At 40.6% G+C, this 13,673-nt stretch overlaps 1 protein-coding gene across 1 annotated transcript in view; it reads right to left on the reverse strand.

The window, feature by feature from the left end:
* Nucleotides 1-12,160: 12,160 nt before the first annotated feature.
* Nucleotides 12,161-13,673, reverse strand: part of NDUFA6 (NADH:ubiquinone oxidoreductase subunit A6) — a 29,055-nt gene continuing 27,542 nt past the window's right edge. The window contains exon 3 of the mRNA XM_089692648.1: nt 12,161-12,334. Coding sequence (XP_089548774.1) covers nt 12,203-12,334 — 132 coding nt within the window. The 3' untranslated portion in view covers nt 12,161-12,202. The remainder of the gene's footprint in view (nt 12,335-13,673) is intronic.

Consider the following 13,673-nt stretch of genomic DNA (forward strand, 5'->3'; position numbering starts at 1 on the left):
AACGGGGCCGGTATTCAGATCTGTCATCGGCTGTGTCTGAGGTCCACGGCCGGTGACAGATTGCACCGCTGCGTGGCTCTGCAGGTGCGCAAACTGTGCATGCCCGAAAGGACGCTATGTGGCGTCCACCCGGAAAGGTAAGGGTTTTTGCGGGCCGCCATTCGGCCATAGGCCAGGCGGAAAGAGGTTAATTATATTATCGAAGAAGACACTCCTGTTGTCCCAAATCCCAGTACCCTGATAAATGATATACCTACAAACAAAGGTGTATACAGTAATAGACCTGGCAAATGTGTTCTCTAGTGTTGGTCCGGTTTGCAGGAGAAATGTACACCTGGACAAGAATTCCCCATGGAATGGTCTCCTCCCTAAGTGAATTCTCAAAATCCATGATGACTATTCTAAACAGATGGCAACCAGCCCATGAAGGCACAGTGATCAAAGTGTACATTGAGGACATCTTACTATGTGCAGACACAAAAGAACATTGTGAACAAGACTCTCTTTCCCTGTTGAAATATCTCAGTGAACAGAATTGTAAGATGTCAAAGGAAAAGGTACAATGTTGCAGACCTCATGTAAAGTTCCTTGGTCACGGTTTAGGCCCTGGAACAAAACATATTGATATTGAAAGAAAACGGACAATAAACTAAAATGCCTCAGCCAAAAAATCACAAGCAGCTCAGAGAGTTCATTGGGATGGTGTCATATGTGAGACAATGGATACCAGATGCTAATACCAAATTGAAACCTCTATATACTGCTCAGACTATGCCCTTTGAATGGACAAGAGAGATGGAGGATCTTTTCAACCAGTTGAAAGCTGATATCCAATCTGCACCTTCCCTCAAATTGCCTGACCAAAACAAACCCTTCCAGCTATATTGCCCTGTCAAGGGAGCCACAGGCAATGGAGTCCTTACTCAGAGGTTACCATCAGGAACACACATAGTGGCCTATGAAAGTGTAAAACTGTAACCCAATCCTCTAAGGAATGCCAGCCTGTGTAAGAGCTGTTGCAGGTGCAGCGTTACTAGTTGAAAAGGTTGCCATTGTAAGGATGAATCAACCTCTGACAGTCTACACAACACTTGCAGCAAGTGAAATCTTGGAAAGAGCAAGGATGAGCAAATATGAAGCAATCCTGCTTGAATCAGGGGAAATAGAAGTGAAGAGATGTACTACAATCAATCCTGCCAGCTTTCTCCCAGAAAGGGAAGAGGACCTTGAAGAGGAGGGTGATCACAAATGCTTGGAACTCATGGAAGAAGAAATGCAGCAAATCTCCCCAGTAAATGACACTCCACTTGAAAATCCTCATCTGATCCTGTTTGTAGATGGTTCACGTCTATACAAGGATGGATTACCAAGAACAGCATATATGGTGACAACATTGGAGGAAGTTATGGAGACCCAACTGCTCCCTTCACCACTTTCAGTGCAAGTTGCTGAGTTGGTAGCATTCACCAGGGCTTGAGAAACCGCAAGGGATCGATCAGCCAACATCTATACAGACAGCAGGTGTAGTCCATGACTATGGACCCATATGGAAGAACAGAGGATTCACAACTGCTGCAGAAGAACCAATCCAAAATTGGAGATATGTTCAAGAACTCTTTGACGCGGTCACCCTCCCAAGGGAAGTAGCCATCTTGAAGGTCAAGGCACATACTGGAGGACAAACTATGGAAGAAAAAGGAAATCAGCTGGCTGACCATACAGCCAGAAAGACTGCTGAAATTTCAGTGGTAAGAAGTATGACCCTAATCACTGACTGCAAAAGAAGAAGAAGCTTGCACAAGACTGGAGAAAGAAAGAGAGCAAATAAAGAAGGCAAAGGAACTGATTAGGAAATTGCAAGAATCTGCACCCGATGGTTGGTATGAGATCATGGAAAGGGATGGAGCAAAGAAAGATCAAGATGGATTGTTGTGCATGGAAAATGCAATATGTGTCCCACCTCAAACAGAGAAGATGATCATGCAACTGGCCCATGGTCCAGGTTCCTAAGGCAATGGAGAGAAACATTGAAAAGGCCGGATGGTTCATTCAGTATTGCAGGATTGCATGTCAGGATTTTGTTGAGGAATGCATAATTTGTGCTAAAAATAACCCAGCAAAAACCAACTAGAGTGACACAAAGACATTTGGCCAAGCCACTATTCCCTTTCCAAAACTTCAAATTGATTACATCCAATTACCCAAATCGGGCAAATACCAATATGTTTTGGTGTGTGTGGACATGTTCTCATCGTGGGTAGAGGCCTGGCCAGTGGTCAAAGCAAATGCCAAGACAACAGCACGGAAACTCCTTTCAGAAGTGACATGCTGTTTTGGAGTCCCTGAAACCATAGAGAGTGACCGTGGAACACATTTCACCGGACAGATCATGCAAAGACTTGGGGATTGAAAAGGCCTTTCATGTCCCATATCATCCTGAGTTCAGGGAACGTAGAAAGATACCATAGAGTCATTAAGAATAGGTTAGCTAAACTAATGCAAGAAAAGGGGGAAGGGTCGGTAAAGAAGCAGTGGCCAGAACTGTTGCCTCTGGTTTTTACAGCATCAGGACCACAGCTAACTGTAAGACAGAGAACCTGAGCCCCTATGAGATTTTATTTGGAGGCCCACCTAAGATAGGGTTGAATTTTCCACATCAGACCGCTGTAATGCACAATGACCTTGTTTCTTATGCAATTGCCTTACAAAAGCAATTAAATGCGACGCACAAGCTTGTTTTTGATTCCATTCCAGATCAAGTAACTGTAACGCATGATTTACATCCAGGTGATTGGGTCCTAGTAAAAGAACATGTAAAGGTACCCTTGGGACCAAAGTTTGAAGGACCCTACCAAGTAGTCCTGGAAACTGTCACAGCTGTAAAATTAGAAGGAAAACATACGTGGATACATGCCAGCCATTGCAAGGAAATACAGAGAATCTCAAAAGATGTGTAAACTGTTGTTATGCCTTTGCTTGATTTTAGTAGTCAAGGCTATAGAGGGCAAATCATGTGACCCATGTATAAAAATTACTAGGGTAGGGCCCATAACCACTAAAATGTTCCTATGGCATTCTATCAATGTGAAGGCATAGTAACCGGCACTTGTGTATACAATGAGAAAGCTAGCTCATGTTCCAGTGCAGACATGGGATGGGTTTAATGCGGGCAGCTGATTTGGAGATTGGTTCCCAAATACAAGTGGGTTGAAGGCCATGCTGGGAATGGTAATGGTAATATTAGTAGGCAGCACGGCACTCCCTTGTCTGATACCTCTTGGGACAAGGATGATCCGGAGTTTCATTGAAGCCACTGTAGAGAAAAAGGCTGCAGCTCTTGTAATGACCATGAGAGAGTACCAACCATTAGTCCCTTCCATGCCTTAAGGGTTCCCCTGGGGTCAGTGATCTATAATGAAGCTATGCTAAGTGATGCTTTGTTTCTGCTCAAGTTTTTGCTGCAAAGAACTGTCTGACACCTGTAGTACAACACTGCGGTTCCTCACAACTACATACAGTTGTGTTCAAAATAATAGCAGTGTGTTGAAAAAAGCGAATAAAGCTCAAAATCCTTCTAATTGCTTTTATTTCCATACACACAAATGCATTGGGAACACTACACATTCTATTCCAAATCAAAACATGAAGAAAAACATATCAAATTTGTGTTGTTCCTCTAAAAAAATTGAAGAAAAGTGAATATTAGACTGTTCAAAAAAATAGCAGTGTTTGTATTCTTCTTTACAAACTCAAACATTCACTATATAAACTGAAAAATGTTTGAAGATTTTGCTTTCCTTTGAATCACTTAATATATATTTAGTTGTATAAGCACTGTTTCTGAGAACTGCTGTACATCTGTGTTGCATGGAGTCAACCAACTTCTGGCACCTGTGAAGAGGTATTCCAGCCCAGGATGATTGGACTGCATTCCACAGCTCTTCTCTATTTCTTGGTTTTGCCTCAGAAACTGCATTTTTGATGTCACCCTACAAGTTTTCTATTGGATTAAGATCCGGGGATTGGGCTGGCCACTCCATAACGTCAATCTTGTTGGTCTGGAACCAAGATGTTGCACGTTTACTGGTGTGTTTGGGGTCGTTGTCTTGTTGGAACACCCATTTCAAGGGCATTTCCTCTTCAGCATAAGGCAGCATGACCTCTTCAAGTATTCTGATGTATTCAAACTGATCCATGATCCCTGGTATGCGATAAATAGGCCCAATAACGTAGTATGAGAAACATCCCCATATCATGATGCTTGCGCAATCATGCTTCACTGTGTACTGTGGCTTGAATTCAGTGTTTGGGGGTCGTCTGACAAACTGTCTCCGGCCACTAGACCCCAAAAAAAAATCTTACTTTCATCAGTCCACAAAATGTTGCACCATTTCTCTTTAGGCAAGTCAATGTGCTCTTTGTCAAATTGTAACCTCTTCAGCACATGTCTTTTTTTCAACAGTGGGACTTTGCGGGGGCTTCTTGCAGATAGCTTGGCTTCACATAGGCGTCTTCTAAATGTAACAGTACTCACAGGTAACTTTAGACCTTCTTTGATCTTCCTGGAGCTGATTGTTGGCTGAGTCCTTGCCATTTTGGCTATTCTTCTATCCATTCGAATGGTAGTTTTTCGCTTTCTTCCACATCTTTCAGGTTTTGGTTGCCACTTTAAAGCATTTGCGATCACTTAAGCTGAGCAGCCTATCATTTTCTGCACTTCTTTATATGTTTTCCCCTCTCCAATCAACTTTTTAATCAAGGTACGCTGTTCCTCTGAACAATGTCTGGAACGACCCATTTTCCTAAAAATTTCAGAGAGAAATGCACTGTAACCAGCATGTACAACATTTGCTGCCTTCCTTCCTTAAATAAGGGCAATAATTGCCACCTGTTTTTCAAAGAATGAATGACCTCATTAATAGAACTCCACACTGCTATTATTTTGAACATGCCCCTTTCAATTAGTGATTCAATTACACAGAATCAGCAGTATGCATGTCATGACTGTTGGGTCTGTTGGATTTCTATTATTCTACTACACCTGCTAGTAAATTATTTGCCATGTAGAAATATCATTTCTACCAAAAACAATGATTGATCAGGTTAGTGATGTCTGCTATTATTTTGAACACAACTGTACAGATCTCGCTCCCCTTTCTGGAAAGTAGATACCCCAAGGAGTTTAAAAAGAGGCATGGTGAGTATTTTGCAGATCCCATTTTTTTCTCACAAGGTTTTGAAATATAAAAAAATAATAGAAAAAATATGTTTTTGTTTTTTTAAGTCCTTTTTTTCCCACAAATTGAGCTTTCTTTCGGTGGTATTTGAGCGCCTGTGCATTTTTTTATTTTTTGCACTATTTTGACAATTTTGAGAAAAAAAACAATATTTTGGACTTTTTGCTATTAAACATGTCCAGTAAAAAAATTTAAAAATCAAATTTCGTCATAAATTTCAGCCAAAATGTATTCTGCTCTGTCAGTTCCGAGAACGCTGATCCTGAGAGAAGAGTTTATCTCTCAGGATCAGCGTGTTCCTGTGAAGCACACCCCTCACATAGTTAACCCTTTCATTACCTAAAAAAAAGTTAACCCCTACTTCCCCAGTGCCATTAGTACAGTGTCAGTGTTTCCCTGTCAGTGATTGCCAGTAATTGCTGGGATCCGGCGGGTAATGACCGGCCTGGACCCGGCGATTGACACCCACGGCCGCGATCAGCGGCACAGGTAGGGTGGTCACGCGCGCCCCCTACCTGTTTTGCAGAATGACGTTCAAAAACGTGATTCTGCGCAGGGGTGCCACACTGCCGTAGTAAAAACACTGTGGCTGGATGTTGCCGTCCAGTTAATCAACACTGGGGTTTTTATTTTTTGCTAAATTAACAAAAAATATTTTTTTTTACATACTGTCACCAGTGCAGTACAGCGTCATCATATACCTGGCTTGGCGGTGATCAGGGACACTGACTGGTGACGGTATGTAAAAAAATTACAACAATGACCGATTCATTCAGGGTTTTTTCGTTGTGCTTAGCTGTGATTTGGCCACGGCTAATCACATGACACAGCTGGGCTGTGATTGGCCCAGCTTGTGCATGTGATCGCTGTGACCATTCACAGCTAGACACACTAGTATACAATGAATAACATGAAAGGAAGCCATCCATTGTATACAACTGTCATGTGACCTGCTGTGATTGGTCACAGCAGGTCACATGGTACCGGCAACAGGGCCGGTACTCAGATCTGTCATCGGCTGTGTCCGAGGTACACGGCTGGTGACAGATCGCACCAAACAGTGCGCGGCTCTGCGGGCATGCAAACTGTGCATGCCTGAAAGGACACCATAGGGCGTCCATCCGGAGGGACAAGGGGTTTTGCAGGCTGCCATCTGGCTATAGGCCGGGTGGGAACCTGTTAAAGGTTATAAGCTTAAAAAGGTACAAAAATTGCTTGTCTATTTGTTTTCCAGATGTGCTAAATGTGGAATACAAAAGATTACTACGATAGTTAAAACTAAGGAGGATGACCCCAAGGGAAGAAATAGAGTGTTACCAGATAGGTGTCCTAGCAGATTTAATATGATGCCAAGATGGGTGATGTGAATAAGTAAAGTATAAGTATCCGCATACATTCTAAGAAGGCCTTTACTCCACTTAGTAGTGAAGTAGAACTGTGGACCTTCCAGTGTCATATTAGGTAGGGAATCTAGTGGTGACCCCCAGCCGGGGGGGGGGGGGGTCAAGAGGAGGGAATTGAGTAGAAATATTGGGGGTCTAACAATGAAGGTTCTTGTAAACATATATATACACTGTCATTGTTAAGAGGTTTTAATGCACTTAACCTTTCTTTTACTTAGGAAATGTGGTTTGAAGTTTGTGCCTGTGACATAAGCATCCATGGATGTGAATTAACCTCCTACCTTCCTGTTTCAAGTTTTTGAAAAGCATCTTTTGTGTGTGTTTGTGTGTATACAGTGAGGAACAGAAGTATTTGAACACCCTGCGATTTTGCATGTTCTCCCACTTAGAAATCATGGAGGGGTCTGAAATTCACATTTTAGGTGCATTCCCACTATGAGAGACAAAATTTAAAAAAAAAAAAAATTCAGGAAATCACATTGTATGATTTTTAAAGAATTTATTTGTCTTGCACTGCTGAACATAAGTATTTGAACACCTGACGGGCCTGGACATGTGCTTTCTTGAGCAGAGGGACCTTGTGGGCATTGCAGGATTTTAATCCTTGTCAACGTAGTGTGTTACCAATTGTTTTCTTGGTGACTGTGGTCCCAGTTGCCTGGAGATCCTCACGTGTAGTTCTGCGATGATTCCTCACTGTTCTCATGATCATTGACACTCCACGAGGTGATATCTTGCATGGTGCACCAGACCTAGGAAGACTGACAGGTGTTTTGTGCTTCTTCCATTTGCCAATGATTGCACCAACTGTTGTCACCTTCTCACCAAGCTGCTTGGCAATAGTTTGGTAGCCCAGTCCAGCCTTGTATAGGTCTACAATGTTGTCCCTGACATCCTTGTACAGCTCTATGGTCTTTGCTATGGTGGAGAGTTTGGAATCTGACTGTTTGATTGCTCATGTGGACAGGTGTCTTTTATACAGGTAACAAAATGAGATTAGCAGCACTCCCTTTAAGAGACTGCTTCTAATTTCAGCTTGTTACCTGTATGAAAGACACCTGGTAGGCAGAAATCCTGCTGAATGATAGAGGATCAAATACTTATTTCCCTCATGAACATGCAAATCAGTGCATCATTTGTTAGACATGCATTTCTTTTGAAAGTTTTGTTGCTATTCTGTCTCTGTATCACAATACACCTACCATTCGATTTCCTTCACTGTAATCAGTTTAAAGCTTAAGAGTTTAGATATATTGTTTACCTTAGTCCACCTCACACGAGGTGAACTTCTGTATGCTATATTATTATCTCCACTGCAGTGTAATAAATGCACCTTTCTTTATCAATTTTGACTCTCATCTGAAAGGTCTCGCTTGGAGACCCCATAACACTCCAATCTATTTGCTGAGAGGCATGTTGAGACAATAGAAGAATTTATTTTTTACCAGTTTTTTTTGGGGAAAAAAAAACAAAAAAAAAACATGAACACAAAGTTGTCACTTAAATGATATATTGCTCACACATGCAATGGGTATATGTGGAATTACACCCCAAAACACATTCTGCTACTTCTCCCGAGTATGGGGATACCACATGTGAGAAACTTTTTGGCAGTTTAGCTGCATACAGGACCCCAAAATCCAATAAGCACCTTCAGGCTTTTAAAGGGCTTTATTGCCTCATTACACTTCCTGTCTACCTATCAAAGTTTCGGAGGCCCTAAAATGCCAGGATAGTACAACCACCCCCCCCTTCCTTCCCAAATGCCCCCTTTGTGGAAAGATCTGCAAAAATACTCACCATGACACTTAGCAAATAACTTGGAGTGTCTAATTTGTTGCCACAAGTTTTTGGAAAATTAAGTAAATGAAAATGGATTTTTTTCTTTCAAAATCTTGCCACAAAAAATATCTGCAAAATACTCACCATACCTTCTCAAATTCTTTAGGGTGTCTACTTTCCAAAAAGGGGTCATGGGGTGGGGGTGTTTGTACGATCCTGGCATTTTAGGGCCTCCAAAACTGAAGCAGTAGCAAACTATATTTTGGGGTGTAATTCCACATATACCCATGGCATGTATGAGCAATACATAATTTAAGTGACAAACCCGTTAAAAAAAAAAAAAAAAAAAAAATTACAAAAACTTGTGTGGACTACATGTCTCTCAGTAAATAGCTTAGGATGTCTACTTTCCAAAAAGGTGTCATTTGGGGGGTGTTAATGCTGCTGTGGCATTTTAGCACCTCAAGAAATCTGATAGGCAGTCAGAAAGTATCTTCGTAAATTCCAGTATCTATACCATAGTTTGTAGATGCTATAATTTTCCCACAAAAACAATATATACGAATTGGGATTTTGTTTTTTAACCAAAGACGTGGCAGAATACATTTTGGCCTAAATTTATGACTAAATTTGGGTTTATTGGATATATGTTTAATAAAAACAAAAGTAGAAAATCTTTAAATTTTTGGTCTTTTTTCATTTATATCATCACCAAAAATAAAAATCCCATTGGTGATTAAAATACCACCAAAAGAAAGCGATCTGTGTGAAAAAAGGATATAAACTCATGAAAACCCCAAATCCACAATCTCAGAAAATTAGAATATTGTGAAAAAGGTGCAATATTCTAGGCTCAAAGTGTCCCACTCTAATCAGCGAATTAAGCCATAACACCTGCAAAGGGTTCCAGAGCCTTTAAATGGTCTCTCAGTCTGGTTCAGTAGGAATCACAATCATGGGAAAAACTGCTGACCTGACAGTTGTGCAGAAAACCATAATTGACACCCTCCATAAGTAAGGAAAGCCTCAAAAGGGTAATTGCAAAAGAAGCTGGATGTTCCCAAAGTGCTGTATCAAAGCACATTAATAGAAAGTTATGTGGAAGGGAAAAGTGTGGAAGAAAAAGGTGCACAAGCAGCAGGGATGACCGCAGCCTGGATAAGATTGTCAGGAAAAGGCCATTCAAAAGTGTTGAGGACTTTCACAAGGAGTGGACTGAGGCTGGAGTCAGTGCATCAAGAGCCACCACACAGACGGATCCTGGACATGGGCTTCAAATGCCGTATTTCTCTTGTCAAGCCGCTTCTGAACACCAAACAGAAGTGTCTTACCTGGGCTAAAGAAAAACAGACCTGGTCTGTTGCTCAGTGGTCCAAAGTCCTCTTTTCTGATGAGAGCAACTTTTGCATCTCATTTGGAAACCAAGGACCCAGAGTATGGAGGAAGAATGGAGAGGCACACACTGCAAGATGCTTGAAGTCCAGTGTGAAGTTTCCACAGTCCGTGTTGATTTGGGGAGCCATGTCATCTGCTGGTGTTGGTCCACTGTGCTTCATTAAGTCCAGGGTCAACGCAGCCGTCTACCAGGAGATTTTGGAGCACTTCATGCTTCCTTCCACAGACGAGCTTTATGGGGATGTTGACTTCATTTTCCAGCAGGACTTGGCACCTGCCCACACTGCCAAAAGCACCAAAACCTGGTTCAATGACCGTGGGATTACTGTGCTTGATTGGCCAGCAAACTCGCCTGACCTGAACCCCATAGAAAATCTATGGGGCATTGCCAAGAGAAAGATGAGAGACATGAGACCGAACAATGCAGAAGAGCTGAAGGCCGCTATTGAAGCATCCTGGTCTTCCATAACACCTCAGCAGTGCCACAGGCTGATAGCTTCCATGCCACACTGCATTAAGGCAGTAATTGCTGCAAAAGGGGCCCAAACCAAGTACTGAATACATATGCCTGCTTATACTTTTCAGAGGTCCGATATTGTTGTATGTACAATCCTTGTTTTATTGATTGCATGTAATTTTCAAATTTTCTGAGATTGTGGATTTGGGGTTTTCATGAGCTGTAAGCCATAATCATCACAATTATGACAAATCACAGCTTGAACTATCTTGCTTTGCATGTAATGAGTCTATCTCATATATTAGTTTCACCTTTTAAGTTGTATTACTGAAATAAATGAACATTTGCACGATATTCTAATTTTTCGAGTTTCACCTGTATTATCCAAAATAGAAAAAAAAAAGTTTTGTGTATTGCTTACCCTTGAGGAAGCATGATGTTTGGCCTACTTGTGCTGCTTTATCGATAGGTTGTCATTAAGTCAATTTCAAATACCCTGAATGCATTAAACAATAAATGTAATGTAGTGCTGTATTTCATTAAAAAAAAATATTAATTGCTGCTAAAAAAAAAAAAAATCCTCCTCTGCTTTTACTTTTGAAAGTTTATTCAGACGACAGCAACACTACTCTATGTGTTCCATGTGCCACCAGGACATATGTAGCCCCACAGAAACCTCTCTACATGCATGCCCCTGCATTGTACTACATCTATACATGCAAGTACAGAATGCTGCACACACTGGCAGCCCAACAGGGACAGAAAGCACAAAAGCCACAACTCTCCTCCTTCACAGCTATGATTGACAGTGGCTGGGTGTCCCTCTCCCGTTGCCTCAATGTGCAGCACTCAGACCACAGCACATACAGCTGTAGTGCAGATCAGAAGCACACACAGAAGGGTCTCCTATGGGAATTCAAGGGATATGGCAGCACAGGAAAATATATAAAAAAAAAAAAAAAAAAAAAAAAAAAAAAAAAAATCGGAAATGTGGCCAGGGACCAATTTCAAACACAATTACATGTAAATTATATTATCTGCTTTATGATATATAAATAAATAATAATAAAAAAAAAACTTTTTTTTTTTTTTTTTTTACACATCTGCCTGGGGTTCAGTTGTAATTTATTAGGGTTAAATTCATTTTGTATATTATATATTTACAAGAAAGCTATTCTATTGTAGTGGAGCAGCATTTTGAGGGACAATATTTGGTACCCTATTACTGCTTGCATTTCCTTAGCTAGAACACTTGCATGGTGCAGTCCATTTAGATTTTAAAAATAGCTGTTATACAGTAATAATTTGTTGCCATAGAACACTTTTGTAATTCACAAGAGAATTAGTGATCGTTCCAGGCTGAAGCAAACCTGTCACACGCATAGGACAGCAGTTGTTACTTTCACGAATACATAAAGCCAAGTAAACTAAAAATCACATAATTGTTTTCAAGTTCCACTTAGAGCAGGTAATCTGGCATTAGGCTAAAACCCAGTTTTATGAATGCTGCCACTGTATTTTACAAGCTGTACACTAGTTATCACGCAGTCATCTCACTGCTGAACTGGTGCTTCTCTGCCTTGGGGTTATCATGGAACTTGTAAGCAAGACAATGGCAGCCTCCATCAGTGTGGTGTTTTGTTTGATGACAGGTTTCCTTACATCCTCAACTTTTCTCATAATTTGGCCCTTTTAAAGCTACTTCATATATTCTATTAAGAATCTAACCTTTTTGTTAAATCACATACAGTAAATTTATACTCATGTTAGATTTAGTTTCTCACTCTTTTCATGCTTGTCATAATTTTTAAACAAGACCAAATGACCTAAATCTATCTCCTTTTTATTTCCTTTGGATTATTTTACACAACAAAAATGCAAACAAATATTTGGAGAATATATTTATTACTGCAGACAAAAAGGTTAAATTAAAAGTCTTGACCCGCCAAAAATTTGCCGAGGAAGTCAGTGGGTCGTGGATTTTCAGTTTCATGAAAATATCGCATAATATGGGTCCTTTGCTTCCAAACCTTTATTGTCTCTTCTAAGTCCATCTTACCCTAAAAAGAAACAACTGTTAGAAATATTGCATAAAACCCATACATGAAAAATAAAAACTACTCTAACAGATACTAAAAAAAAAAAAAAAAAAAAAAAAAAAAAAAATAATATGCAATGATGCTCCTGAAAATAGCATTACCATTGGTCACAAAGGGTATACATAGGTATACAGGACATGATTTATTAATGCACAGTACATGAATATATAGGCTAGAAGACATTTAACCACTTCTGGCACACCATTTCTACTAAAATTTACTACATTTTGAGCAACTGAAAAAAGAGGCTTATAAAAGATCTTACCACTCTGACAGTACTTAAGATCGTATCTAGTAATGTTGAATCATATATGGTGCTACTGGTTTGTAAGAAGGTAGCTTATCTGAAATTATTTCACAGAAGGAAGCTGAAGTTCTGCTAAACAAAGAGCTCTAGCTTTGGAATGTGACCTGTGAAGAAAGATCATTGCTTCCACACAAAGCAACAGTCCTTATATGCAGCATGTTGGCAGGGGACATTCTTTTCTACGCAGGCTGTGGCTGCTTGCACACTCTCTCTAAGACTCTGCACATCTTTGATGCACCTAGAATGTATTGAGAGTAAGTAAACTCAAAGCTCAGTTAGGTTTACAGCGACTGTCATGAGTGAAATATGTTGGCTGACATTGTAATCCACTCCTTAAAAATGCTAGATGCCTGTGTTTCAGTCCCAGACACAGAACAAACATGCTAAAAAGAAGTGTTAAAAAAGCATGCTCATCTCTTTTTCCTTTTCTAAGTCAGCAGGTCAGACAGCAGTGAAGTTCAAACATCAATTCAATAATGGCAGCCTTCATTAATTGCTCACAACAGTATCCCTTTAACCACAAGCCTACAGGGCACTTATACCCCCTTCCTGCCCATGCCAATTTCTAGGTTTCAGCGCTGTTGCACTTTGAATGACAATTGCGCGGTCATGCAACACTGTACCCATATGAAATTTTTAGCATTTTTTTGTGACAGAGCTTTATTTTGGTGGTATTTAATCAACTCTGGGTTTATTTTTTCTTAAACCAAAAACCACTGAAAAATTTGGAAAAAAACGTTTATTCATTTTTGTTATAAAATTTTGTAAATAAGTGATTTTTCTCCTTCACTGATGTGCGCTAATGAGGCTGCAGTGATGGGCACTGATGGACACTGATAGGTGGCACTGATGGACATTGACAGGCATCACTGATGGGCACTGAAAGGCAGCACTGATATATGGCACTGACGGGCAAAGGAAGGCGGCACTGACTGGCACTGCTGGGTGACACTGAAAGGCAGCTCAGATGGGCACTGGCAGGTGGCACTGCTG

This window comes from Staurois parvus, unplaced genomic scaffold (assembly GCF_062004578.1).
Source record: "Staurois parvus isolate SC_StPar_1 unplaced genomic scaffold, SC_StPar_1.0 ptg000597l, whole genome shotgun sequence".
In the NCBI taxonomy this organism is placed as follows: domain Eukaryota; kingdom Metazoa; phylum Chordata; class Amphibia; order Anura; family Ranidae; genus Staurois; species Staurois parvus.